Genomic DNA, 27630 nt, shown 5'->3' with positions numbered 1-27630 from the left:
TGCCAATCGCGAACCTTAGGTACTTCCAGCGCTTGAGATGGATCGGCACATGAAAGTAAGCACCCTGAAAGGTCCAATGATACCAACCAGTCTTGGAGTTGAAGAGCCTGAAGGATCTGAGAAAGTAGACCATCTTGAACTTGTCCTTCCCGAGGAACTTGTTCAAGTTTCTTAAGTCCGGGTCTCAATCCTCTGTCCTTTTTCGGTATGAGAAAGTATGGGGAGTACCAACCCTTGTTCCTTTCCGCTACAGTTACATGTTCTATTGCACCTTTCTCTAGCTGTTAAGATGAGAATCACGGGAATGCTGCGTACCTGTATTTCTGGATGGTCTCGACGGGGCAGCCAGACTGACGAGAAGACTTGGTAACACAAGCAACCAGCCCTTCCTCCACCCTGAATGGGAACTGGGTGGAAGATGGACCGATTCCCAATGCCACAACCAGGTTCCAGAGATGGCAGTTCTGCACAGCGTTGACAGAAGAAGCGGTTGGAGGGAATCCTTGGAGAGGAGTTAAGAGTCCCAAGGTGTGGGAGGCCACACCCGTAGCTGGCAATGGGTGCCGAGGAGTTGAGAGTCCAAAGGTGTGGGAGGCCACACTTGTAGCAGGCAATGGGTGCTGAGGAGTAGAGAGTCCAAAGGTGTGGGAGGCCACACCCGTAGCTGGCAATGGGTGCTGAGAAGTAGAGAGTCCAAAGGTGTGGGAGGCCACCCCCGTAGCTGGCAATGGGTGCTGAGAAGTGGAATCAACGGTGTGGGAGGCCGCACCCGTAGCAAGCAGTGGGTGCTGAGGAGTAGCGTCCAATGGTGTGGGAGGCCACACCCGTAGCAGGCAGTGGGTGTGGAGGAGTAGAGTCCAATGGTGTGGAAGGCCACACCCGTCGCAGGCAATGGAAGCTGAGAGGTTGTGAATCCAAAATGGCTCAGGAGAAAACTTAGGAAGTTGGCCAGGCCAAAGGAGGGAGAAAGGATGCAGGAAGAGAACCAAGGCAGACAAGAAGGAGAACCAGGAGGAATGAAGCAGGACCAGAGAATAATGCCAGGAAGGACCCAGGCAACAGGAGGGAAGACCGGCAACGGAGAAGGTAAGGACTAGAGGAACAAGGGACAAGGTAAGCACTAACTAGTAGCGCGGGAGCAGGCGAGGACACGATCCGGAACAGAACGCGTTGAGACGCGATCTGCTCCTGACCGCGTCTCTCCCTTTATGGGCCGCCGGCGCCTGCGAGGCCTGGAGCGCAAGCCTGATGGTTGCCAGGCGCCGGCGGCCCCAGAATGAGGCTTGAGCAGCAAGCTGCTCCACGCCTCGGCTGCCGCCCCCACGGCGCATGCGCGGAACCGTAATCGCGGTTCCTGACGCAAGCGCCGCGGAGCTGGCGCCCCTGTCCCTGGAGCTCTTCCCCCGGCGCCTCCCCAAACGCGGAAACGCGGGTAGAGGCGCCAGGGAGGGGGAGCGCGAACAGTGAACCCCGGTCTCCTGGTAAGCGTGACACTAGCAGGGTTAAAGTTTCCTGCAACAGGAGCCGATCTGGAATTTTGGCAGAGCTGTATCACGGTGGATGATCCCGAGGTCTTTTCTGAAAGGAAAGGCGGCAACCTTGGGCTACTTTTTCCAGTGCCCAAGCACCTGAAGTAATGCATTGCCATTCGTTCAGATGCTGAGAGATCCTGCCTCCCACCGGGGTCTTGTGGGTCAAGACCTCAGAGTGGCTTTGCGGCGGCTGCAGAAGTGGCTGAGGGGACAGTTGCCGCTGTTGGGGCTGATTTAGCACTTTTTCCTCCTCAACCACAAAGACATTTTATTTGCTGTCCTCTTTGACTAGCCTGTCCCTTCCCTCTCCCAAATGAGGAGTAGAATCGAAAGGGACGAACCCTCCAGGAAGATGAGCCCGAGTAGGAGTGTTGTTGAGGTTGTTTTATAGACTTAGCTGCCGCTTTTGAGGTCTGCAGATTTTCTAAACTTCCGTCCGCCTTGCTGCCGTACAACCTCAAGCCGTCAAATGGCATATTAAGTAGCCTGGCCTGCACGTCCGGTGTGAAGCCCGACTTCCTCAGCCACGCAAATCTGTGTAGCACTGTGCTAGATGCCATGGACCTACTGATGCGGTTAGCAGTGTCCAGTCCTGATTGAAGGCATTCCCCTGTAGCCTCCTTTCCATCTTTCACAATCGCAAGAAAACCTTCTCGCTCCTCGTCATCAGGAATATGTTCAGCCGCCGCTGTCATACAAGCCCAGAGGGTGTATGTGAATCTTGCAAGGGTGCAAGTCACATTTGTCGATTTTAAAGCCATGCTTCTGGAAGAGAAAATCTTGCGAGACCATGTATCAATCTTTTTGTCATCCTTATCTGGGGGAATTGTGGGGTATGCCGAATGCCTAGGGGATGTGGCTGCTTAGACCACTAAACTTTCAGGTGACGGATGTTTTGTTAAGTATTCAGGATCAGAAGAACAGGGCCTGTATTTGCTCGTGAATTTTCTATTTCAGGGGCTTCCCATGCAACCATCACCTTCTTTTGCAGAGCTATGTGAAAGGGAAGGACAGGATCCTTTTGAGGACCCTCAGAGAGAATGTCCATCATGTCATCCTGCTGGTAAGTAGGGGAACTTGTGTTCCACCCCATGAATTCTATCACCTTATTCATACGTCTCCTATATCCTGAGTCTGCATGATCAGCAGGGTCAGGTCTTTCAAAATCTTTCAAAATCCAACTCAGGAGCTGTGTCCAGACTACTTGCTGTCTGTAGACACTCATACAGGTCAGCCAACTTAGAGTGAGGATCAACTAACACCTCATGAACATCTTTTGTCCCAAATCCAACACCTGAAGGAGAGATGTCCTCTTCAGAGGATTTCTCTTCAAAATGGAAGACCTAGATTTGAAAAAATCCTGTGGATGAAACTTTTTACTTGGTGATTCAATTATCATAGACCTTAGCTTCGACAAAGAAGTCGATTTAGGTGTCGGAATTACAGTGGACTTCGACAAAGGCGTTGATGGCGTCAATGTTATCGACGCAGGCTTCGATGAAAGCGTTGTCGCGTGAACTGTTGACACCTTTGATACTGGCGTCAAGTAGGCCTTTGACAGAGGAGTCGAGGAAACCTTCAACACTGCCTTTAATGGCGGTTGGGCACTTGGCACCATTTTGTCAGGTGTTGCCTCTGGTTTATGCACTGGTAGGCGTGATTTACTTTTTGAATGAGGTATCGGAGAGGTTTCCCTCGATGACGCCCTCGACGATTTGTCATCGAATTTTGACCGTTTAGTCTTTGACCTCCCCCTGTCACTTTTAGAATGAGCTGGGGCATGGTCCTCACGAGATTTTTTTCGAGGGGGTCTGAGCCGCGTTCGCAAAGCTTCTCATCAACGAGGCTCTGAAAGCCTCCCACTTTCTAGGGGAATCATGCTTTAAAGGGCAGGTGACAACCCCTGTATCGGACGATGACGAAGAAGACGCGGGAGATCAGTGATGCCTTTTCTTCAATTTTATTTTGAAGACGACTTCCTAGACCGACTTATCGACCTTGATTTCTTCGATTTTGTGTCACAATTTATCATTCGATACAGCCGAGTCTTATTTTTTTCTCGAAGACGACGTTGAGGATTCCTCTCCCACCGCCAATTTACCTCTTCGTTCCTTGAGAATTTTGTTGGTCATTGCTTGAAAGGTACCGCAATCGTCAACCTGATGGTCCAGACCCAAGCACCAGAGGCAAACTCGATGGGGGTCGGGAATTGACATCTTCTTCCTGCATTTCTGACATTTTCTAAAGCCAGTTTTGGGCGTGGAAGGATTCGATGAGGAAGACATAGTTCGAGGAATTGAAGTGCCATTTTCGTGACAAACAGAACTGAAGCCAACGGACGCCTCTCGAGTCCTTTATACTGCGGATGACGTAGACGCTCGACGGCAGCCTACGAGGGACATAGACGACGCAACCTCAAGCACGGTGCCCTCTGGTGGAGACATTTATTTTCCGAAGCAGCAAAGCTGAAGATACGAATATCTAAGATGAGGACTACTTGGGAGGACACAATCCATTTGTGGCTGAATATTTGGCCCATTTTGAAAACCATTATAAGGATACCAACCTACCACTGTACATACTTGATGAACACATTATGGGAGGAACTGGAGGGGGAGTATTTCACCCTCTAGTGTTATCTATACAGGACATTAAGGTTGCTCTCAGGTTGCAGAAAGCAGGGAAGGTCTCTGGACCGGATATGGTCCCTGCTGAATGGTGTAGACAAGAAATGGATATTTGGACCCCTTATTTGCTAAACATTTTGATGTTTTGTCAGCAAATGTTGTCCCCCCACTCATGGACTGAGGGTATATTAGTCCCTATATTAAAGAGGGGCGATAGCGGAACCCCCTCTAACTATGGACTCATCTCCCTTCTTGATGCAGGGGGGACATTGTTTGCAAAGGCAATACTAATTCATCTGGATTCATGGATCCTTGAAGTGGGAGCTTTGAGCCATTTACAAGCTGGGTTCCAATGTAACGTCAGTACTGCTGACAAGTTGAGGTTATGTCTCGTGTCGGAGAAATATGTCCGCTTAAGTAACATGAATGCTTATGCAATTTTAATTGATTTGGAGACCGCCTTCGACAGTATGCCCAGGGTAAAAATATGGCAAGAACTGAAGAAACTGGGTATACCGTCTGGTATTTTAAGATTGATTCAATCTCTTTACACCAAAAATGAGGCAGTAATCAGATATGGCCTTGGAGGCCAAACAGGGAAAATCAAAATCGATGTGAGAGTAAGGCATGGCTGTGTCCTTGCCCCTAGCTTGTTCTCTCCGTTTATTAATTCTCTCTGTTTATTAATGGGGTTATCGATCTCTTGCTTGATAAGCCCACTGACACTCCGTTATTAGTGAATGAGAAAATCCCAATTCTCTTATTTTCTAACCATGCCGTCCTGCTGTCTCGATGAGGGTCATGACCGGGGCAGCCAAGTGGGGAGGCATTGGCCTTCCCAAGCTCATGAACTATTTCATAGCAGCCCAGCTCTCAAGCACCTCGGCTTGGGCGGAACATATGAATCTCCCGAAATGGGCACGCATCGAACAAGCTAAAAGCCCACTTCAGCTAAACTCCCTGTCACACATCACAGGCTCCACTCATAGTCATTGGCCAACGATGCTCTCGTCCACCAAAGCAACCCTGGACGCATGGTCACGGCCAGGCGCAGGAAGAAGCTACCTAGGGGCTCAGGCCTGCTCTCCCCAGTCCTCTGGAATCCAGAATTCTCTCCCGGAATGGATACTGCAAACTTTAGCAGATTGTCCAGAGAAGGCCTTCGGATCCTCTCACAACTCTACGAGGGTGGCACCCCACTCAGCTTCGAGGAATGCAAGAGCCGCTTTCATCTCGCAGAGAAGGAGAGATTCGCATAGGCCCAAATTAGGCACTGTACCATGCAGCCCGTGGTCCGACAGGGGGCCACAAGGGACTTGCATCCTCTTCAACATCTGTTCCAGGAAGGCTCCTACCGAGGGCAGATTACCAGGCTGTACCGACTCCTTCAAGAGGACATGCCGACGACCAGACCTCTATACATGGGCAGGAGGGAGGCAGACTTGGGAAACCCCATCGATGATCAGACACGGGTGTAAATATGGACACGGATCAACTCAACCTCCAGATGCATTACGAATAAGGAATGTGCTCTGAAGCTCCTCCACCGCTGGTATTACTCCCCGGAACGCCTGGACCACTGCCACACACCCATAGCCCCGAGCTGTTGGAGGCGTTGTGGCGCACGGGGGACCTTCTTTCTTATGTAGTGGGATTGCCCGACGGTGCGGGCCTTCTGGACAGCGATCACACACACCATAGCGGACATTACTCATCGCAAGCTACCCATGGACTCTGAGGTGATCCAGAGTGGCAAGTCCAGACTGCTACCCTAAAACGGGGGGCACCGCCAAACTGCTCACACATCTGCTACTGGCGGCCAAGAAAACGGTGGCCCACAAATGGAAGGCACGGGAAGGCCCCTTGATACCCCTCTGGTGGATAAAGGTTTGGGAAATCCTGGTGGCTAAGAAGGTCACGGCGGCAAAGGAGGGAGCTTTGCATCGCTTCACAGACTGCTGGGGCCCAGTGCTGGACTACCACCGCCGATTCACAGCGCTGACGTTCCAGCCACAGTTGGTGGGAACATTTCTAAGATCTTGAGTGGCCCCCTCACCGCCTATAGGCGGCAACGACTATTGATCCACAGAGGCGACCGCAATGGGGGGGGATTAGAGGGGGCTTGGTCAAATGTATTTTATTAGTGTCAAATGTGAGGTGGGTTGCCTTGTGTTCTTAACTAACTTTAGATGCTGTAACTGAAAGAAATGAAGTTGTAAAAAAAAAAAAAAGATAACTGCTCGGCTCGATGACCTCCTAAGAGCCTCCCCCTTCTAGAGGGCGGAGGAGGGGGAAAACATCCTTTAATGGGAACAGCTCCCTGAAATAAATGGTGGATTGAGCCTTAGCACAACACCCGCTGCATTTCTGCTAGGTTTTCTGGCCCTGGGGGTGCTGGCGCTCGCCTGCTGCGTGCCGTTCTGGAGGAGCCGTGTGGCGGGCCAATAATGGCGGGCACCCATCAGTCTAGAGGAGTGAGGAGCAAGTTATGCCCACCTGTGGCTCCGACTGATGTCCCGGGTTGGAGCCGCCTCTGGTGGGGTGCGAGCGCCTGGAATGCTGACTGAGGGAGAGAGAGGAGCTTGTTGGACATGGCCCGAATGGTGTTGAGCCCTGCACCCTATTGAGCCCTGCACCTTGCACCGGGGCAAGCTTGGGCATGATAGCTGCAGTCCACCCGGGTGCTGCGGCTGCCGCCGGAGAGGAGGAGTGCTCGGCGAGGGCTGGCTGCTGAGGGAGAGCGGAGATCAGCTCCCCAGTCTGGAACGGTGAGGAGAGCTGCGGGGGAGTGTGGGGGTGTCCCCTCTGTGAGAGAGGAGCGAGCACCGGCAAGGGGCATTCCCCCCTCTGTTTTGGAGGTTCAGCGCTGCAGGCTGGGCTCTGCTGGTTTGACCCAGAGGGGAGGAGTCCTGAGGGGGCTGAGCAGAACAGTGGGGACCCCGGTGAGGGGCGGGATGGTGTCCCATGAGAAAGAGGCGTGCGGCGGGGAATGGATGCCCCCTCTCCACATAATGGCTTCCCTGTGCTATGCCCGAGTAGATGAAACCAGCAGAGGGGAGCGGGCACCAGCCTGCATAAAAACAGCTGCCTTCCAGAGCCACGACACTGACTCACACCAACCCTTCATGGGGAACCTCCATATTTAATAAACCCAATGCAACAGCTGCGGCCGACCTGTAGCAAAAATAGGAGCTTGAAGGGAAGGTGGTGTGCGGGGAGATCCTGAGCCAAGCATGGGCCGCAGGTCATCTGAGGGGCATTCCGTGGTGCTGTGTCCCGGTTGCACCCGGCGTCTTCACCTGTGGGTGGACACTGCCAATGGCAGAATCCTATTGACCTCGAGCACAGTTAGCCTCAGTAGAGACTTGAGCAGCAAAACGGGGCTCAGCACAGATTACCGGCGGAATAGGCTGGGGGGTTCCGTAAGGGACAAGGAACTGCTAGCCTTTGTAGTGGACCCATTTCTCTTCATTGTCAAAGGACCGGCGGATCAGGACATGGAGCTGGACAGGACGCACTGCACTAGATCTCGCATCGCCTCGAACCAGGACAGGCCTGCGGACGTTCTGACTTGGGTCCATTTCTTCCAACTAAAGGAGCGGATAATGACAGCAGCTAGACCCACGCAAACTATCACCTTTCACAACATGTCGCTTTCCTTGTACCAGGACTTGGCGGCAGCAACCCTAATTAAACGCAAGGCGCTGCGTCCACTGTCTGAATGGCTGCGAACAAAGGAGACACCGTATCGGTGGGGTTTCTCCACGGCCTTGCATTTCATCCATCAGGGGAGGTGATGGCTGGTGCGCTCCTTGGCAGCCCTGTGGGGGAGCCTGATGCAGAGGCAGAGCTGGGGTGTCCCTGCAGAAATGGCCTAAGGTGGGCAAAGGGAAGCGACTGAGGGGTCCAAATAGGAAGGCCTGAGGGGGCTGAGGACATGGAAGTTCGCTCTCAGGTTTCCTGGTGATGCTTGAGGGGTTGGGATGGTTGCAGTGGTGTGGGGAGGGACCCAATGTTGAAAATGCAGCGGCAGGCTGGGCTAGGATGTTGGAGGGGTTGAGGGATACCAATGAAAGATGAAGCTCTTCTGCCCTCCAAGTTGGGCCCTTGACAGATATACCCAATGTTCAATAGATGCTCAAGTTGGAGCTTGTTTGGGGGTTGCTGGTTTGGGGCGAGAGGGGATGGTTGAACGTTGAAATGTTTGTGAGACAGACACCATCATTATGGGGGAGTGAGATATGAGACACGGAATGGGGTGGCAAGATGGCCACCTAAAATCAGGGGTCCATGGTGGTTGATGCAGCAAGGCCGAACAGGATGGAGGACACCATAGCGTTTGGCTCGTGGAATATCCAGGGTCTGAACTCCCCAAATAAGAGAAAGTCAATCTTGGGCAAACTGAGGGAATATGGCATTGTCCATTGTGTTCCTGCAGGAAACTCACCTGCAACTCACCCCAAGACGAAGGGCGTATAAGAAATAGGGAATTCCTGCACCAGTATTTCGCCTCGGGAGGGGAGAAAAAGAGAGGGGTGGCCATTCTGACAAGCAGACAAATTCCAATCACAAAAATGAAGGTTCTCCGAGACCCAGAGGGGAGATATCTCTGTGTCAAGGGTCTATTTTGGGATTGAGCATTCACCCTGGTGTCCCTGTATGCCCCAAACATAGGGCAAGACGGCTTCCTGGAAGGCCTCATACTCAAAATACTTCCATTTGCAGAGGGGCAGATCCTACTGGGGGGATACTTTAACCTGGTCCCAAACCCTTTGAAGGATAAAACACACCCACCTACTAAACTAGACTTTAAACACTCGACAGCGTTTTGCCTTTTCCTCCGGGAGTTGGGGAGTTGGGGCTGGAGGATGTATGGAGGTTGGCCCATGGGGAGGACAGGGATTTCTCTTTCTACTCACATGTTTACGGGGGCTTCTCAAGATTGGACATAATCCCGATACCTAGCACACTGTACCCGTGCGTCAAATATAGACATACGCACATTGTCCGACCATGCACGCTATCAGTAACACTGGCAGTCGCAGATAGAACCACACCACCCAAGCGCCCATGGGAACTATTTCAAGGAGAACGAAGGGTCCGCCCCCCGCAGGATACAGTGTGGGATTCTATGAAAGCAGTGGTAAGGGGGGGAACTCATTAGCAGGACTGCAGCATATACTAGAGCAAGGACACTGGTCCGCGAGAGGCTTAAGGAGGTTAACCAAGCTGAGCTGGAACACAAGAAGTCAGGGTCATGTAGAGCAATGCGAGCACTGAGGTTGGCGCAGAAACAGCTAGATGCACATCTGGCGGATAGAACGGCCCAAGCAATAATGAAAACCAGGCAATACTACTATGCAAAGGGGAACCGGGCTAATCGGATGCTAGTGGCCAAATTGCGTAAACTTCAGACCCAGAACTGGATTCAGGTCGGAATGGGGAAGGGAAGCTGCAGCGGGACGAGACCTCTAAACTGCCAATTTTGGAGGCACACTTTTCTGCAGTATTTAGGGGGGTGCTCCCGCAGGAAGAGGCTCAGGTCCGTTACTTGGGAGAGGCACATCTGCATAGGTTAACGCAGGAGGATCAGGGCGGCCTTAAAGCACCAATTGGCATGGGCTATAAAAACATTAAAGAATAATGCCACGGCCCGCTTCTAAACAAAATTCAGCAGTATTATAGTCTCCCCGTTGTTAGGGTTGTCCAACTCTTTCATTGCTTCTGGTAGGGTCACTCTGTCTATGGGCGCCTTGGAAACAGTCCTTCTGCCTAAGCCGGGAAAGGACCAGACCATGTCTGATTCGTATAGGCCCATTACACTTACCAATGTGGACTCAAAACTATTCTACAAAATATTGGCCCGCCGAAGGATGGGGGTTTTGTCCGGGCTCATAGATGTGGACCAGACGGGATTTATCTTGCGTCGTGGAGCCCAGGACAATGTGAGACATACGCTAGGGCTGCTAGAGCTGGGTGTGAGATCGGGCCTAGACTTGGGGATAGTCACTTTGGACGTCCATAAGGCCTTTGACAGGGTTTATCCGAGGAGGGTCTTGGAACGCTTTGGGTTTGGGCCAAGTTTCACTAACTGGGTCATGAAAATCTACTAGAATCAATCCACACACCCACAAGGGAATGGGGGGGAACATTGGCCAGCCTAAACATCACTAGGGGTACAAGGCAGGGTTGCCCGCTCTCCCCCCTAATTTTTACTTTGTGCATGGAGCCGCTTGCCAGTTGCATTCGATCAGCAGGGACAATCAGGGGTGTGAGGGTGGAGGTCACAGACTTTAAGGTGTCCATTTGCGTGGACGATGTCCTGCTTACACGGAGCAATACAGCTTACAGCTGCCTCCCTGGCATCGGTGCTGGGGGAGCGGGAGGAGTTTGGCCTGGCCTCTGGGTTCAGGGTGCACTATGGCAAATCACATGGCCTGGATGTGTCCCTTAGGCCCAGAGACAGGGAATCTATAGGTGCTCTCACTCCCATACAGTGGTCCTAGGACTCTATTCCGTACCTGGGGGTCAGCATTCCGAACAAACTCTCAGAGGTGTATCGAACCAACTTTCCTCCGTTGTTCGGGGAAATGGCTGGAGATTTAGGGAGGTGGGGACAACAGGAGATCTCCTGGTTTGGCTGCATAGTGGCAGTCAAAATGAACTTGACACCATGCTTGCTTTACATGAGCTCGGCTCTGGAGGTGAGGGTCCCGGACTCAGACCTTCGTACTCTGCATGGGAAGATTTTAGGCTTCATCTGGGGGAACAAAAGAGCCAGACTGTCCAAGAGGGTTTTACTAAAGCCAGCAAGGGTTGGAGGATTGGGGATCCCGGACGTGTTCCGTTACAATCTAGCTGCTCAGACCTCACAGGTCTTTACTTGGAGTAGACATGCCTAGCCGTCAAAATGGAAACTTATCGAACAGGCCCAGTCATCAGTTTGGCCTGGCGCGGCTGCCTTAGATGGAGGGGAAACACCTGGGACAGGAGGGGCGCTTCTCCTTGCTTGCGACAACCAAATGTACTCTGTATTAGGGAGGGTGCTTCATAGATGGGGAATAGGTAGAGAGCTGTGACCCCTTACACCAGTGTGGAATAAACCAGCCTTCCGCCCAGGGTGCGTAGGGAGGGACTTTTGTAGATGGGTAGAGGGTGGCCTGGAATGTATACAGCAGTTGTACAAAAACAAAAGACCATTGTCATTCGAAGAATGTAAACTCACCTTCAATATACAAGAATAAGAACGCTTCAGATGCATCCACCCAATTGAGGCACTGGGCTTCTCACCCACACACAAGGGAGGGGGCGACGAGAATTCTTTCTGCCCTGGAGTTCACACCACAGGATAGCACTGTTGGGGGCATGGGGGGGGGCTATCTAGGATGTATAAGCTTCTGGACACGGGCAACCCTGTGACACGCCTGCCATATATGTCTAAATGGGAAGTGGATCTGGGCCCCATAGAAGAAGAGGAGTGGTTGCAAATATGGGGTTGGATGCTGAAGTCTTCCCGGTGCGTTACCAACAGAAAATACACCTATACATTTTTCTATAGGTGGTACCTTACCCCTGAGGGGCTACACCACATGGACAGAAGTTACTCGGCTGCCCGTTTGCGGGCAGTGGGCACCCTGTTCCATATGGTGTGAGTGTGCCCTAAGGTGGGTCTTTGCTGGGAGGAAGTGCTGGCAAAGATAAATGGAGATCACAGGGTTTGACCTTTCCCGCTACCAAGTGGTGATCCTGGTGGTTACAGGGGGTTGTGGAGGGGGGTAGGGGGGGATGTTCCCCCTAACCGGCTCACTGGCTACCTTGATTAGGCATCTATTAGCAGCAAAACTGGTCATTGCTGAACTTGGAAGACGACTGAGGGGCCAGTGGTGAGTTAGGGTCTGGGACATATTGGTGGCAGACAAAATCACGGCACTGTGCGAGGGACTCTATGCAAGGTATGTCTCACAGTGTGGGCCCCATTCATTGACTTTGCTGAAAAATACCCTGCTGTGAGCCCGACTGAGATGAACTCAATTCCTGTCAGTGTTGTGCAGTGATTCAATGAGTTTTGTGTAATAGGGGGCTGTCTGCCCGTTATTTGAAGAAAAAAAAAGATAACTGCTTGGCAGGAGATTGAACCAAGCAGTTATATTGCGAGTCTGAGACTCACCCAAAAGAGGGACAGTTCAAGAGAGGACATTTGCTTGCCAAGGAAGCAACCAAGCCATCAGGAATACTGCTGTCTGCAACCTGCACCGAAAATAAGTGAAGAATACGTTGTGCAAACAGATGGCCAAAAGGAATGTGCCAAGTTGATGGGATAAATAAGAGAAGCATAACAAGTACATTCTTGTTAACTGCCTATTGACAAGAAGTACAGCCCTGAAAGGCCCCAAAAAGGAAGTACAGGCCTTGTAGTTTTCCAGTTTTGAAAATGTCTTTATTTTGTCACTTGGGATTACCCAAGAGACTGGGAACTTTTATGTTGGTTGGATCTACAAAGGACATTTTACTTTAGAAAGTGATCATCATTGCACAGTTGGTTTAGGTTATTAGTGTTCGGGACAAAAATAGGTTCTTTGGTACACGACAGTGACAACTTCATAATTTGGACATTCTGACACATATTTTAGATTAGAGGCAGACAAACCCCTCTTAGTTTTAGGGACAGAGATGCATTTCTCCAACCCTTTTTCATATAATAAAAGTTTCTACCCAAAAACATGCCACCATTGCGTCCTAGTCTTACTTCTGCACTCTCATACTTCTCAGATGCTTCAGCCCTCATCCGAGTGATAGACAAAGTAAAGGGATAAACTCTGTTTTCAAATACAATCATGCATTCTTTCAAACTTTTAGCAAGACACTTGCAAACACTCCTGGTCAAACACACAGGATCTGGATTCAGACTTGGATCCCAGACATCCTATTCACACACTGGCCAAACGTGGTCCTGGCTGCCCCGGTCTCAAGCTTCCTGAGTAGAGAAAAGCCATGACCATATGTGGCCACCTCCATACCCTTTGTTTCACAAAGCAAACCAAGTTGAGGTATTATGTAGGCGCTCTGTACCAGGCAGCAGGTTACTCTTCTCCACTGCAGGTAAGTTTCAAAAGACTTCGAACTTAGTTTAGCTGCTAAATGAGCAAGGTTACTTGCCCATGACAAACATGTGATACCTTTGGGGATCCCGACCATGGGCAGACTGGGAGACCATCAGCAGTATGGGTGCTAAGGGATACTAGCCATTTTCTAAAAATGTTCAAATGATTTTCTCCTTACAATCTACTAACGCTTCTGCGCTCAAACACTGCCACAAACTAAGATGACTTCTACACGCATTGCTAAAATGGCAGTGTCAGCCGTACATGGGCAGATGTTCTCTCTCACTTTGCTTTGAATCAGACAGCAGTGTGCATGGGTCATGGTAAAAATACACAACTGATCACAGTTAGTTTTATATGGTTCTGCTAGTGAGGCTTCAACGCACTAGTGTTAATATTCGCTAGCAATTTCTCAACCCCCAGGAAGAAAAACAGATTTTACTCCTCCTGGGCTTGAACATGTTATCTGCAGTGTAATCACAGTCATCAGCAACAAGCACCTAACACAGCAAGCTATCTGTCCAAGGAAACATGAGATGGCTAGTGTTTACAGCGATCACTGTAGATGGGTGGTGCTCCATGAAGTCGCAAAAGTTTTTTTTTTTTTTTAAATATCTTTATTGTTTTTCCAGAAAAGACAGAAAGAAAACAGAAAGGAAAAAAGAACCACAAATACAAAATACAAACACATAACATAACTGGCATGTTGGCATTTCTACGAATTTCTTTTAGTGGGTTGCTGGCAGCCTTGCTATCTTGTCGCCGGCTGTTTGTGTGGGCAGGTACTACCTCCCCATTTATGCTGTCCATTTGTTAAGTGCCCGTGCTTGACTGTCTTAACTCCATCATTGTTCTCGCGCCTCCTCCAGGCCTTCATCTCCCCCACCCTCCTCCTCTTGGCCAAGTAAGTCCTGAACCAGAGAGTTCCATGCTGCTATTTTCTCTGCTGTTTCCCCTTCCCCTCTTTGCACTGCTCTTATCCACACCGCGGTTTCCGCCAAAGTCCACTTGCGGAGGTCCGAACACCATGACTCTACGGTTGGGCCTTCCTTTGTTTTCCAGGCCATTGCTATCCTTCTTTTGGCCAATATGCATATCAAGTCTTTCATTTTAGCTAGATGTGTTCCGTGTCTGCCCCCTCTTGGGAAGAGGCCCAGCAAGTACCTCTCTGGGTGCTCCATCTGTAACTGGAATCCACTGTCTATTATTCTGGCTCTAATGCCCTCCCAGAAGGTTTGTATGGTTGGGCAGGCTCAGAACATGTGGAGCATGTCTGCTTCGTCAGTCGAGCATCGGGGGCATTTGTTCTGATCTCCCTCATACATTTTATTCATCCTCTTGGGTGTGAGGTACGCCCTGTGAGTCACGTACAGCTGTGCCTGTCTGAATCTTGCGTTCCTGGACACTTTCTTTGGATATTTTAACGCTCTGCTCCATTCCTGGTCGCTAAAGGGCCTGTGGAGTTCCGCTTCCCAGCTCTGTCTTATTTGAAGTTCTTTCTTGTTACTGGCTTTTAGCATCTGTTCATATAACCTGGAGGTCGTGTGCGTTCCCTCAGATATATCATACCACGTGTCTAGCTCCCTTATGTTGTCCTCCTGGTCCTCCCATTCCGGCCATCTTTTCTTGATTTTGAGGATCATTCTATTATGGAGGATGAATTGGCCTTCATGTATATCAAATTCCTCCGCCATTTCTTGGAAGTCCGCCCACCTCCCTTCTTTCCGCAGATCCCCAATTTGTGCCACATCTTTTCCTTCCCACTCAGTTCGGTAGATTGCTAATGTGTTTGTGTCCGTGCCCACCAGTCCCGCGAGAGGGATCTGCGCCGACTGGGGGTCCTGTACCCCCTGTAGCTTCCACGCTCTGTTCCACAACCCCACTGCAAGGCCAAGCAGACGTGGCAGGGTCTTAAGTAGGGATTTGTCCAGCCATAGTATTTCTCTCAAATAATATATTTTTAGTGTTGGCTGCAAAATAATTGTGTCGATCGTCTCATCCTCCCCTAGCCACTTGACTGCGAACTGGAGCTGCCCTGCTAGATAATACATCTCAAAGTCGGGCAGTCTAATGCCCCCTTCTTTGTAGTTTCTCTGTAGGGTTTTCAGCGCGATTCTGCGTCTACCCCCAGCCCACAAAAAGCACCCTGCTATTGAGTTTAACTTGCTGAAGAAGGTCTTGGGGATCCTATGTGGGATGTTCGTGAGGTAATACAGTAGGCGTGGAAGTAACACCGTTTTCAAGAGGGCCACTCTACCCATCATCCCCAGTGGTAGCGTTCCCCAGAATTTCATAGACCTCTGTGTCCTTTCCAGGGCTGCCTGCATGTTATGTTGGTGGGAGTCTGCGGTGTCATGATGTATCACTATTCTTAAGTATCGGAAGGAGCGTGGTGCCCAGGTTAGGCCCAGGTCTGGGAGCTCTGCAAGGGGAACCCGCTGCAGGCCAGCGAGGGGAAAGATCGGGGATTTTTCTTTATTGATTGCTATGCCGGAGAGTCTGGTGTATGCCCCGATTGCTTCCAGGAGGCAGGGCAGGTTGGCACGCGGATTTCCCACATAAAGCAGCATGTCGTCTGCATATAACGAGATTTGATGCAGTACTCCATCTATGTCTATGCCTGTGTCTCCATATTCCGCCCTGAGAAAGACCGCCAGCGGTTCCAGGGCCAGAATATACAGCATTGGTGACAGTGGGCACCCCTGCTTGGTTCCCCTGTATATTCTCCATTCTCCCGAAATATTACGCCCTGTCTTTACCCTTGCTCTGGGGTCCCTGTACAATAACCCAATCCATCTTAGAAACCCTTCACCAATGCCGAAATGAGCGAGGACCCTCAGCAGCCACCCCCAATTCACTGAATCGAATACCTTAACGGCGTCCAGGGACACTATCGAGCATTCCCTCTGTTTCTGGTTTGTCCTATCCATCACATGATGTAATCTACGGAGGTTCCACGACGTGTTCCTCCCTGGGACGTAATCCGTCTGGTCAGAGGGTATTAAGGCGGGGATTACCTGCTTCAGGCGGTTGGCCAGGACAGTCGTGAGTATCTTGGCATCCTGGTTGATGAGGGAGATCGGCCTGTACGAGGCGCATTTCGTGGGCGGTTTACCTGGTTTAAGGATCGGTACAATTATTGATTCCGACATGCTAGTCGGTAAATGTCCACTTTCATACGCGTCTTGGAATGTCTCTAATAGTTTCGGGGTGATGGTACACTTGTATGTTTTATAAAACTCTCCCGGGAGTCCGTCTGGGCCTAGGGATTTGCCAGTGGGGAGCTCAGCGATTACGCTCTCTATCTCCTCCTCCGTGAGTGGGGCATCAAGCATTTGCGCTTGCTCTTCTGCTAGCTTTGGCAGCCTTATCTCTGCCAGCGCATCTGTGATGTCCTCTGGGTCAATTTCTGGGTTAGGGGCGTACAGTTGCTCGTAAAAGCGGGCAAATGATTGATTGATATGCTGCTGGTCCCTGACCTCTCTCCCCGTTTTGTCTTCTATGACTGTTATGGGGTCTCTTTTGGTCTCTTGCTTGGTGAGCCATGCTAGGAGCCTACCCGGCTTATCCCCTTCTGCGTGCAATCGTTGTAGATATCTCGCATAATTCAACTTTCCCAGTTTCTCCCACAGTTCTATACATCTTATCCTCAACTCCATCAGTTCCCTAGGCTCTTCCCCCACTGCCTCCGCTCTGCGCTCCTCTGTTTCTATCTGCCTCTCCAGTTTGTTGAGTTCTTCCAAGGCTGCGCCTTTCAGTCCCCCCATCCTGCCAATAGCCGCCCCCCGTGTCACCACTTTGAATGCGTCCCAGAGTGTAGCGTTGCTTCCCACACTTCCTTCATTATTTTCGAAGTAGTCTTCGATCACCTCCCGAAGGTGTTCCTCAAACTCACCCTCTCCCAACGCCTCTGCCCGAAGCCGCCATTTTGGTGTCGGGGCTCTCCGGTGTGTATGTGCCCATGTTGCTAGCACCGGGGCATGGTCTGAAAGTGTTCGGGCTTTAATGTCAATCGTTGTAAATTCCTGCAGTGTCTCAATGCCCGTGAATATATAGTCTATTCATGTAACTATTCCATGGGGTGCGCTGTACTGTGTGTACCCTCTTTTCCCCTCATGTACCTGTCTCCAGACGTCCTCCAGCTCCAGACGGTCGAGGGCCCTGTGCAGTTCCCTGGCAGGGGGCGCTGGTTTCTTGTGCTTGTCGTCCGACCTGTCCAGGAGCGGGTCCAGGGTGCAGTTGAAATCTCCCGCCCAAACAAACGTGGCTTCTCTGTATTGGGCTAGCTTGGGTGCCAGCTCCTGAAGAATTTGGTTGCGTCGTGGTTTGGGGCATAGGTGTTAACTAGACACACCTCCTTATTCTCCAACATGCCGTGTACCAGCACCAGCCTGCCCTCTGAATCAGTCTCTTGTTTTAGAAGCTGGAATGGGACCCCTGGAGCGATCCATATTAGCACTCCTCGCGCATAGTTCGAATATGTTGCACTATATACTTGTCCTCCCCATTTCTGGTCAACCTTAGTCTGTTTTTCTGGTGCCAGATGTGTCTCCTGAAGCATGGCCATCTTCACCTTCATCTTGTTCAGCCAGGCATAGACTCGCAGCCTCTTAACATATGCGTTCAGCCCTCTCACATTCCAGGTTGCGATTACCAGCTCATCTGGACCCATGTGTGATTATTCGGTCCAGCTCCATAGTCCCATAGCCTCTTGCTTGTACGATGCCTCCTGCGCCCGCACCTGGTGTTTCTGAAATTCCCCCTTCATATTTTATCCCCCCGACCTTGCTGCGAATGCCTTTCATATGCCATTTAAACAAGTCCATAACTCGAACTAAAACTGTAACTAAAGAACTAACACCCAGCCACCCTCCTCTTGCTCGGGCCTCGCCGCTTCTCTTGTCTTGCTCCTTTGAATGGGGCAGACTCGCTGCAGCGTGATGCCTTGGAACTGACATCCGAACTAGCTTACGCTTCTTCTCGGGGGTAGGTTGCTCTCGGCTTGACGCGACTGGGGAGGGTTGATTGCTCCTTCGCATTCCCATTCATCCCGACTCGTGCATTTCTCAGGTGCTTGGCGTCATTGGTTCTTACAGCCCGAGGGGCTCTTCACTGGGGCTGATTTGCCTCGTCGTTGCCATTTCTCCGCTCCAGTTGGGGGATCCCCTGCGCGTCCATCCACGCGTGGGCCTCTTCTGTAGACTCAAAGAAGGATGTCTTGCCCTTATGCAGCACCTTCAGCTTAGCCGGAAACAGGAGCATATATCGAATATCCGCTCTTCTGAGGCGTTCTTTTGTAGGCCCAAACTGCGCTCTTTGTTTTTGGACCGTGGCTGTGTAGTCCGGATATATGGTGACCCTGGAGGAGCCCCTGATGATCTCCCCCCCCCCTGGAGAATGCTAGTATCTTTTCTCTGTCCTTAAAGTTCATGATCTTGGCGATCATCGCCCTCGGGGGGGCACCGGGCCGGTGTCTCCTAGTTAGGGCTCTGTGCGCCCTTTCCACCACAAGATTTTGGGACAGTGTTCCAGCTGCGACCTCCTGGAGGAGCATGTTTTCGACATTCTGTGGGGTAGTTTCCTTCCTCCCCCTCCGGAACCCCTATAATGCGAACGTTGTTCCTCCGTGCCCTGCCTTCCGCATCTTCAGCTCTTCGCTCTAGGATCTTGACTCTCTGCATCACTTCCGACATTTGGGTTCGTGCAACGGTAGCGTCCGTGGTGTTTTGTTGCACCTGCTGCTCCGTTGCCGTTACTCTGTCCGTCAGATTCCTTGCGTCCTGGCGAAGGAGGCCGACATCCACCATGACCGTATCTAGTTTCTGTTCTAGGGATGCCTTCAGGGCTCCTATAGCGGCGTCCACTTTGTTTTCCAAGGATGTCTTTAGAGAGGCGATCGCCTCGAGGATGTGGCCATCCTTCCCATGGTCTGGCTGTTGAGGGGTGCTCACCCCCGCCATTGCTGCGTCCGGTGGGTTATGCTGTTTGTCCCCCGGTGTTTTGGTAAAAGTGTCCATGCTGCTTTGTTTGGATTTCCTCTCCGTTCTCTTGTTAGACATGGCCTCTGTGCGTATTATACTGTTTGTACGTGCTTGCGTGTGGCCTGTCGTGAGGGGTATGTGTCCGGCTGCAATTCGTTTCTGCCTTCGTTGTCCCTGGGGGTTTATATGTCTTATTATTCTGGCATGTCCGTGTCTCCCAGGGTGTGTTGGGCGCCTCTCAAGCTCCTCCTCGGCCTCCCCTCCTCCCGTGATCTTCTTTGGAGCCGCACCGCCTGCCGATTTTATAAAATGTCTCCCGTCTGTGGGGGGGGATGCCCTGCCCGTGTGTGGGGTCGCGGTGGTACTGGGGGCAGGAGAGGAGCGGGGCGAGCTCCCGTCCCGGCTCACCTTCTCATGTGCGAGCCGGCAGCGCTTCGCCTCGGGCGCCCTTATTCTCGTCCCGGAGGCGGAGCGGGCCCTCGTCCCCGGCTCCCCGTCTGCTGTGTTGGCCGGCGGCGCTTCGCCTCGGTCGTCTCTCCTCTCCTTCAGGGTGACCGGGTCTCTGCCGTGGCTTCTGCGGAGGTCTTCCTGGCCCTTGATTCGCTTTCGCACCTCCTGTTCTGCGTCCTGCTGGGGCGCGGCTTCACTTCAAATCTCCGCGCTGGAGAGATCACCCCAGCCGGCCGCCATCTTGTTTCTCGCGAGCCGCTCCTTCTTCGGGCCGTTTCCCCTCGATCCCCGGTGCGGTTCTGTTCCAGGATCAGGACGAGTGGTCCACAGGTGTTCCGACGCCTTTCAGTCGAATTTGGGCTGATTTTGGTCACTTTATACGGATCTTAGTCAGGATCGCAGCAGAGCTCCCCAGTAACGCGTCTTACCGCATGGCCGCTTAGCCACGCCCCCTCGCAAAAGTTATTTTTGTTGTGATCATGTGCAATTTTTCATTGTTTTGTGTCTGTTGAGGAGACCATTGGCTTGAAAGGGCTGGTGAGGGTAGTGATCACATGCAGGGAGGCGGCCTTAAACCAACATGAGAGCAGCACGGTAACCTTGGATGGGGACGGCCCAACCTGATGAATGCCCAATTGATTTAATGGCCAGTACGTCCGGCTCTAAGCACTGAAAGGCCAAAGTACATCAGTGGGCTCAACGCAGAGTTGAGAGTTGCATCCTTAGTGAGGACATGGATTAGGGTATTGTAGGGAAAAATGTCAGTGAACCAGTAATAAAATGGAAAACGTTCAGAGACATGTAGGACTTTCAACCCCACAAGGATATCATTTCTCTAGCAGTAAGACATTTTCTTGCATACTATCATGCAAGTATAGCTCTCACCCGATGAAAGACATTGAATTCTAAAAACACAAGTTCATTAAATCAAATAAAACAACCTTACTTTTTAGTGCTACTTACTTTGTCAAGTTCGCCTACAAATGTGTGACCCTGATCAACGCAGAATTCTCTAGCAAGACTAAAAAACAAAGACATTAGATAAAAAACAATCTTAAAACGTTTTCCATGTAGATGTGCATGATATACAACTATTATACAAGATATATATAAACTATTTAACAAAGACTATCAATGACTAATAGTTTCATATAAAAACACAGCATGCATGGCAGTCACACGTCTTGCTGGTATACTTAAAATCAAATAGACCTGAAAAATGACCTGTGAGGAGGAGACTTTATGAAACGGCCAGGAAGATTAAAAAGCATTTCGGCAACCAATAGATCATCTTTCATTGTGGGCCTAAAGATATGTTGTTGTGTATGCAAAGGGGGCAAGTGGGTAAGCAGGTCGACACAACAAGGTACAATTAATCCACACCTATACCTGAAGAAAATACACCACACCAATATGCTGAAAACGATGCACTTTATTTAAGTCACACCCATAACTATCAGGTCAAATACATATTTGGGTATAATACACAATATTACAAATAATCCCAGTATGTTGTAAAAACAGTAATGTCTACAAATGACTGTAAAGGACTATCATAAACCCAAGGTCTATATGTAAGCCCACTACCCAAGGTAGCCACCCAACATAACAGGTTGTGGGGAGAACCAGGGAACCACAAAACTCAACAAGCAGGTAAATCTCCCTTATAGTTATGTACAATTTTGTATAGTGTCCTCAAGGCTCAGCCAAGCCCTGGTATATGTTGATGGCGCTAGACCTGATGGTCAGTACCTAACTAGCACATCCGCGTAGATGGCTCCTGGTGGCCAAAAAATGAAGGCAGCGCAACAGCAAACAATCCCAGGATAGGGACAACGGCTGGACCACTCGCCGACATCCTAAACTGAAGAATTGGTGTGACAGTGAAGCCTCATGACCACTCTGGACACCAGCAGCGACCCACAGCTAAGTGAATGACCCTGGCGAAAAACAGGATAAGCAAACAACTGCCAAGAAAATGGTTTCAGTGTCGAGGGCTAGCCCCAATAGATGTGGGACAGGAGTCTTCAAGAAGCACAGACTGGACTTGCAGAGGAGAAAAACCCAAGCAGGAATATGCCCAAGCCACTGCACTCAGTTGTGCAAAGTGAGGACTTTAGAAAATGGCAAACAGTGGGAAAACTTTTAAAGCAGCATGAGAGAGAAGCAGTGGCAGGGCAGAACATAAATACCCCTGCACAAAGGGGGCTGGCCTAAGGCCAGCTAGCCAAACACTAAAAGGGAGATGGGGCAAAGGGTCAAACGACCATCCAAGCCACTTAATTTTATTTTAATGTTCTTAATGTTATTGTGTATTTATAAATAATATAGCCAAAGCCACCTCCACAGGAAGTGGGAGGACGAGCCCAGAGACCCACACTGTCCTAAACCAGTTAAAACCAATATGGAGGCTACCTTTCTGGGCTCACAAAGAGTTTATGGGGTCAGAACAGGCAATTTGAATCCATCTCGTGGTCACCCTGAACAAAGGAAACCCTTTTTTACAAAATGGCTGACAGCAGGATTTAAGAATATGCAATGGCTACCAGACAGGAACATTGGGCTACCAATGTAGTAGAATGGCTTGCGTCATGGGTGAAGCCAAAGTCTAGCTGCAACCAACCTACTCCCTAAAACCTGTATAGGATGATAAAATCATCCTAAGGCAAAAATGGGGAGCACAAGAGGCACCCATGGGAACGGTGCCTTAAGGGCGACCCGTTGCAATATCTCTTATGTAAGAAAAAAAGGGCCACGATTGTAGTCGGACTTCAGAAGTGCCTCTGGACACCAGAAATAAGTCGCTGATCAACAAACACAAGGAAAAAAAGCAAAAAGTTGAGGGCCCAAAAAGTGGCCCTATTTTTGGGGATTCCAAGAATTCTGACCAACAGTCTATATCTAGAACTGAGCAACAAGACATTTATTGGGCTCCAAAGCAAGTGTCTTAAAAAACATTCCTAGCAATAGGCATGGGAACAGCATTCGCCTCTGTCACGACAGTCCCTGGAGCCAGATTGCCACAGGAGTTGGAACCAATTACAATAGCCCTATTTGTCAGGGAATTATTTAGCCATCTAAAGCTCATGTCCCTGGCCACTTTTCAATTTCTTAATGTTATCGTAACAGAGTCAAAGCTTTAGTGTGTTAAGTGGGAAGATGTGTTTGGTGACAGCGTGCATGTAGGCAGGAGTGGCACCGTGCAGTGAGATGGAGAGGTTTAAAGAACAGAGGTCTACAACTGAATGATTTTGGGGTGAATGTGTGTGGAGGATAAGCGGATAGGCGGTAGGTGGATGGATAATTGTCGATGAGAGTTTATGGGTGAGTGAATACATTGGTGGCTAAATGGGTGTGTGGATTAGATCACAAAAGGCAGGTTTAGAAATAATTACCATAATGCAACCCCCACTAACCTCTAAACTGATGCTGTCAGAGATGGCCTTAAGACACCCAGACATCAGAGAATGGTTCAAGGGTTTTTATTTGTATTGTAATTGTATTTATTAAATGTATCAAGCGCTTTTCGCAAAACGCGCTGAATAGTAAAATAATCAAGAATAAACAGTACAATCAAGTTGTTGCAAATGAGTAGAAGATACAGAAAAGCAGATAGTTTTAAGAGGCTAAAGACAAAAGAAGAAAGAATTTGAGAAAATACGAAGAGATGTGGAACGACGAAGTAAAAGAGGAAGAGCGTGCCAGTGTGAGATCGCAAAGGGCATGAGGGGACATAGAACAAGAGTAGAGAAGAAGGCTAGGGAGGGGCCAAGCCATGGGTGCATTTGAAGACAATAAGAAAGTGCTACAGAAGAGAGGATTCAAAAGAAAGTAGTGAGAGTGAAAGTAGCGAAGATGCAATAGAGGTCCGAGGCGATAAAGAAAAAGAAGGCGAAAACAGGAGTTATAAATACAACAAAAAGGGAAGAGATGACAGGAAGGGAGACCAAGCAATAAAGATGAACAGTAGTTGATACGGGAAAAGACAAGGAAAAGAGAAGACGTTTAGTGGCGTGAAAAGAAAGATAGGCACGAGCATGACGAATGTTAAACAAAACATAACGGCATGAATCTGCAATAGAGGAAATATGGAGAGAAAAAGAGAGGGAAGGATCGAGGATAAAGCCCAAAAAGGGGGGGGACCTAGGGTATTTGGCCATGTAGGCCCCCCAAGACTCCTCTATTCAGGTGGCCAGGGGGAGGCCATTGCTTTTGGATCCCAACACTGGGGGTGTACAAGTGAGGGAGGATCACCTTGGTAGGGGAGTCCAGGATTGCACTCAGGAGAATACCCTAGGGGAGACGCTGTATTCCAGCAGGACAATAGGTGAAGAGATCCCAGAAGCCTTTATGGGTTAGGCAGGTACATTATCCCTAACCCAAGAGAGAGATAAACAGACTATCCCAGAGCAACCCCAGGAAAAGGGGAAAGCAAGGTAAGAAAAACCTAACCTCAATCCCAACGCTTCTTTGTCTTTCCCTTGTTAGATCATGGGAAGTTTTATACAGACCCATGCTCGCATGTTCAAGTGTTTAACATAAGGAGTAATTTAATACAAAGAAAATCACCTTTTGTATACCAAACCAGGGCGAGAGGATCCCTCCCATCCTTTACCCATTACCTTGTAATAACATAGCCTGTAAATGTCAATCCCCATCTTGCATTGACTCCCCTCCCCATTTCCAACAAATACTGAGACAAGAAGGCGGCGGCAACTAAGAGCAGTAAAGATTACCCGTAAGGATAACATTGGAAAAGTAAGGGAAACCTACTATAGAAAGAACTCAAGTTGTCCTACTAACAGAGTCAGGCAGGGTCAGGCATTTAATAATGGCCATTCACACCTGACTCCACTTAACTGTTGTTGCCATTTCAAAAAGGTGTGGTCTTGCACAGGTGAATGAGTGAGCTGGGGAGGCATACTGGACCAGAGAAGCCAAGAAGCAGGGGGCTGAAGAAAGGAGGATCCGGAGGAAAACTGCGTGCCACGATGCTGGCACAGTGTTTGTGAGGGGCCGCAGCATGGCTAGGGAGCCGTGTCTCTAGAGAGCTGGAGCGAGGCAGCCAGTTATCCTGCTGGCAGAGTCTGTGCAATTGCGCGCTCCCTTGAGCCGTGTGCCAGGCCCAAACGTGTCTGAGGGGCAGGTGGTGAGACCCTGACCTTGACCCAAAGAATCCGGGAGAGACCGTTTGCCAGCACTACTCTACCCAGTGAGTTTCGCATGGCAGAGAGCAACTCAGGAATGTGCGGGTGGCTGGAGCTGGAAAAGGAGGAAAGCAAGATTTGGAAAAGGAGAAAAGCAAGATTTGTAAAGCGACAGAGCGGAAAGCGAGAAAAACTGTTTAAAGAAACAAAGGGCCTCATTACACGGATGGCGGTAAGGATTTACCGGTACCGTTAAAATACCAGTACCGGTAAATCCTTACCGCCTTACTACGAGGTCCCTTTGCGGGTTGGGGGATTTAACGCCTGCTTTTTGCAGGCGTTAAAAACCAACCCGCAAAGGGACCCAGGGAGCTAATTACGGTACCGCAATTTGCAGTACCGTAATTTGCGCCTTCCCCATTGAGCCCTATGGGCCAAAAATGGGAATGGGGAAGGGCAATGGTGGAAGGGGGAATTACCGCCCCGCCAACCTTGGAATGGGGCGGTAATTCCCCTTTCCGCCAAGGCGGTGCCGGTATTTTACCGGCATGAACCATGGCGCTAATAGTGCCATGGTTCTCCGCCATCCGTGTAATGAGGCCAAAAGTAAGAAAGAAGGAAAGAAGGAGAAAGCGCACTAGTGGCACAGAAGGAAGGGAAAGGGACATTAGCGGCGCAGAAATAAAAGCTACGTCCAGAGCAAATGAAAAGGGTGCGATCAACCCAGAAAGAAGGAAACAAGTGCAGGTGTGCACGGAAGAGTGAAAGAAGTGTGCAAGAGGCATGATAGGAAAAGGACAGGTGCAAGTGTGCACGACAGAAGGAATGGAGTGTGCAAGAGGCACACCATAGAGAAAGAAAAAGACAGTGCAAGTGAGCACAACAGAAGGCGAGGAGCGTGCAAGGGGCACAACAGAGAGAAAGAAAAAGACAGTGCACGACAAAGTGAATAAAATATAGACAGATGTAAATGGTGCAGGAAGCACCTGAAGATAATTAAACAAAGGAGAGCAAGTGTAAGAAATAAAGAGAAGGGCAAAGGATCGGAGTGGTCATGCAGTTTTCAAAAGCCTCAGATTCTACTCCATGAAAGAATTGTATGTGAGAGAAACTGTATATATGAAAAAAGATACCTCCCGAAAGACTGAACTTGTGTTTGAAACTGGAGGGGCCCAAGCTTGGAGAAGGACACCCTGAGAAGCCGAAAAGGAACTGTGATCTATTTCGTTTTGTGATGAAAGCTGGAAGGGGCCTGAGCTTGGGGATGGGAACCCTGAGAGACCCAACCAAGATGGAGGCTTATTGGTTTTTGTAGTATTAAAAAGGATTGAAGCTTGGGCAAAGGGAAACCTGAGAAACCTCAAAAAGGAACTGTGTTATATTTCTTTGGCTGTGTTTGGAACTTGAACAAGTTGAAGCTTGGGGAAGGAAACCCCAAGAAACCCAAAGACACTGAAGGTATTTGAAACAACTGCCAGGACTCTGTGGAGAAGATCTTATGTACAGCCCTTTATGATTGACCTCATTCTTGTGACAGTGAGCAAAACTATACCTGGTGCGAAGACCACCTGAAACCAATTTTGGCAACCCATTTTTTTGTGTTTGGTTGAACCACTATTTTCCTTTTTAAAGACTTCCTATCACTTTTTTGTAAAGAGTGAGGGCAAGCATAGGTTTAGACACCGACAGACTTTTATTTTCGACTATTAGGCAGCGACGTCCATTAGAAACATCAGTTAAGGGAACCATCCCTTTAGTGTTGGGGCCAGTCGGGCATCACACCATCCAGCAACCATAGTAAATAAAGGTTTTAAAATAAACACTTTTGAGTCTGTGACTCTATTGACACCATGCCTGTCTCACGGGGGGGATGGAGTGGGAGAAATAGTAGAAGAAGGGAAAAACAAAAACTCAGCTTTTGAGAGGTTGAGCTGATAAACATGAAAAACATCCAGTTCTGGACAGCTAAAAGACGGTTTGAAACAGAAGAATGCAAGACAGAATCAAAGAAGTGAAAGATAAAGATCTGGGTGTCGTCAGCATAAAGGTGAAAGGAGAGATGTAAAGAAGAGAAGCGCAGAGAGAGGAGACTAATAGAAGGAAAAAAGGAGAGGGCCAAATACTGAGCTTTGGGGAACACCATGAAGAAGAGGAAGCGAGGAAGAAGAGTGTCCAGCCCAAGAGACAGAGCAAGTCTGTTGCGAAAGATAGGAGCAGAACCATTTGAGAACAGACCCCGAAATACCCAAAGTGGAACGAGAAGATAAGAAGGGACTGGTCCACAGTATCAAACGCTGCAGATAGAGCAAGGAGAATAAGAATACAAGAAAGCTTAGAGTGATGAGCTGTGAGTAAAGAATTAGAAACATGAAGTGCAGTTTCAGTGGAGTGAGACGGGTGGAAACCAGACTGCAATGGGGGAAGAGAATGAAGAATTAGGTAACGAGTTACCTGGGTAGAGGCGGCTCATTCAAGAATTTTAGAGAGAAAAGGTAGGAAAGAAATGGGACAGAAGTTGGCTGGGAAGACTGATCAAGAGAAGTTTTTTATTTTTCAGAATAGGTAGCATAAGCGCATGATTAAAAGCCGCAGGAAAGCAAGATTGTAAAAGAGAAGAATTAATAGGAGAAGAAAGATAGGGAAGAAGATGGGGGTATAAATGGGGGATCAGAGAAGGAGGTCAGAAGGAAAAGCCATAAGATGTGCACAAGCTAAGAGAGCATAAGTACTGAGGTCTGTAAGGGGGGAAAACGATGAGAAAGAGTAAGATAATGGAAGAAGAGAAGGAGAGA

At 49.6% G+C, this 27630-nt stretch overlaps 1 protein-coding gene across 1 annotated transcript in view; it reads right to left on the bottom strand.

The window, feature by feature from the left end:
* MMAB (metabolism of cobalamin associated B) overlaps positions 1-27630 on the bottom strand; it is a 198485-nt gene that overhangs the window by 107660 nt on the left and 63195 nt on the right. Inside the window, exon 4 of the mRNA XM_069619415.1 lies at positions 20655-20712. Within this exon, the coding sequence (XP_069475516.1) occupies positions 20655-20712 (58 nt within the window). The remainder of the gene's footprint in view (positions 1-20654; positions 20713-27630) is intronic.

The sequence above is a fragment of the Ambystoma mexicanum genome, chromosome 10, assembly GCF_040938575.1.
Source record: "Ambystoma mexicanum isolate Mex_15411 chromosome 10, UKY_AmexF1_1, whole genome shotgun sequence".
In the NCBI taxonomy this organism is placed as follows: Eukaryota; Metazoa; Chordata; class Amphibia; order Caudata; family Ambystomatidae; genus Ambystoma; species Ambystoma mexicanum.
The sequence above is the reverse complement of the archived record's forward strand: the minus strand, read 5'-3'. Positions and strand labels throughout refer to the sequence as shown.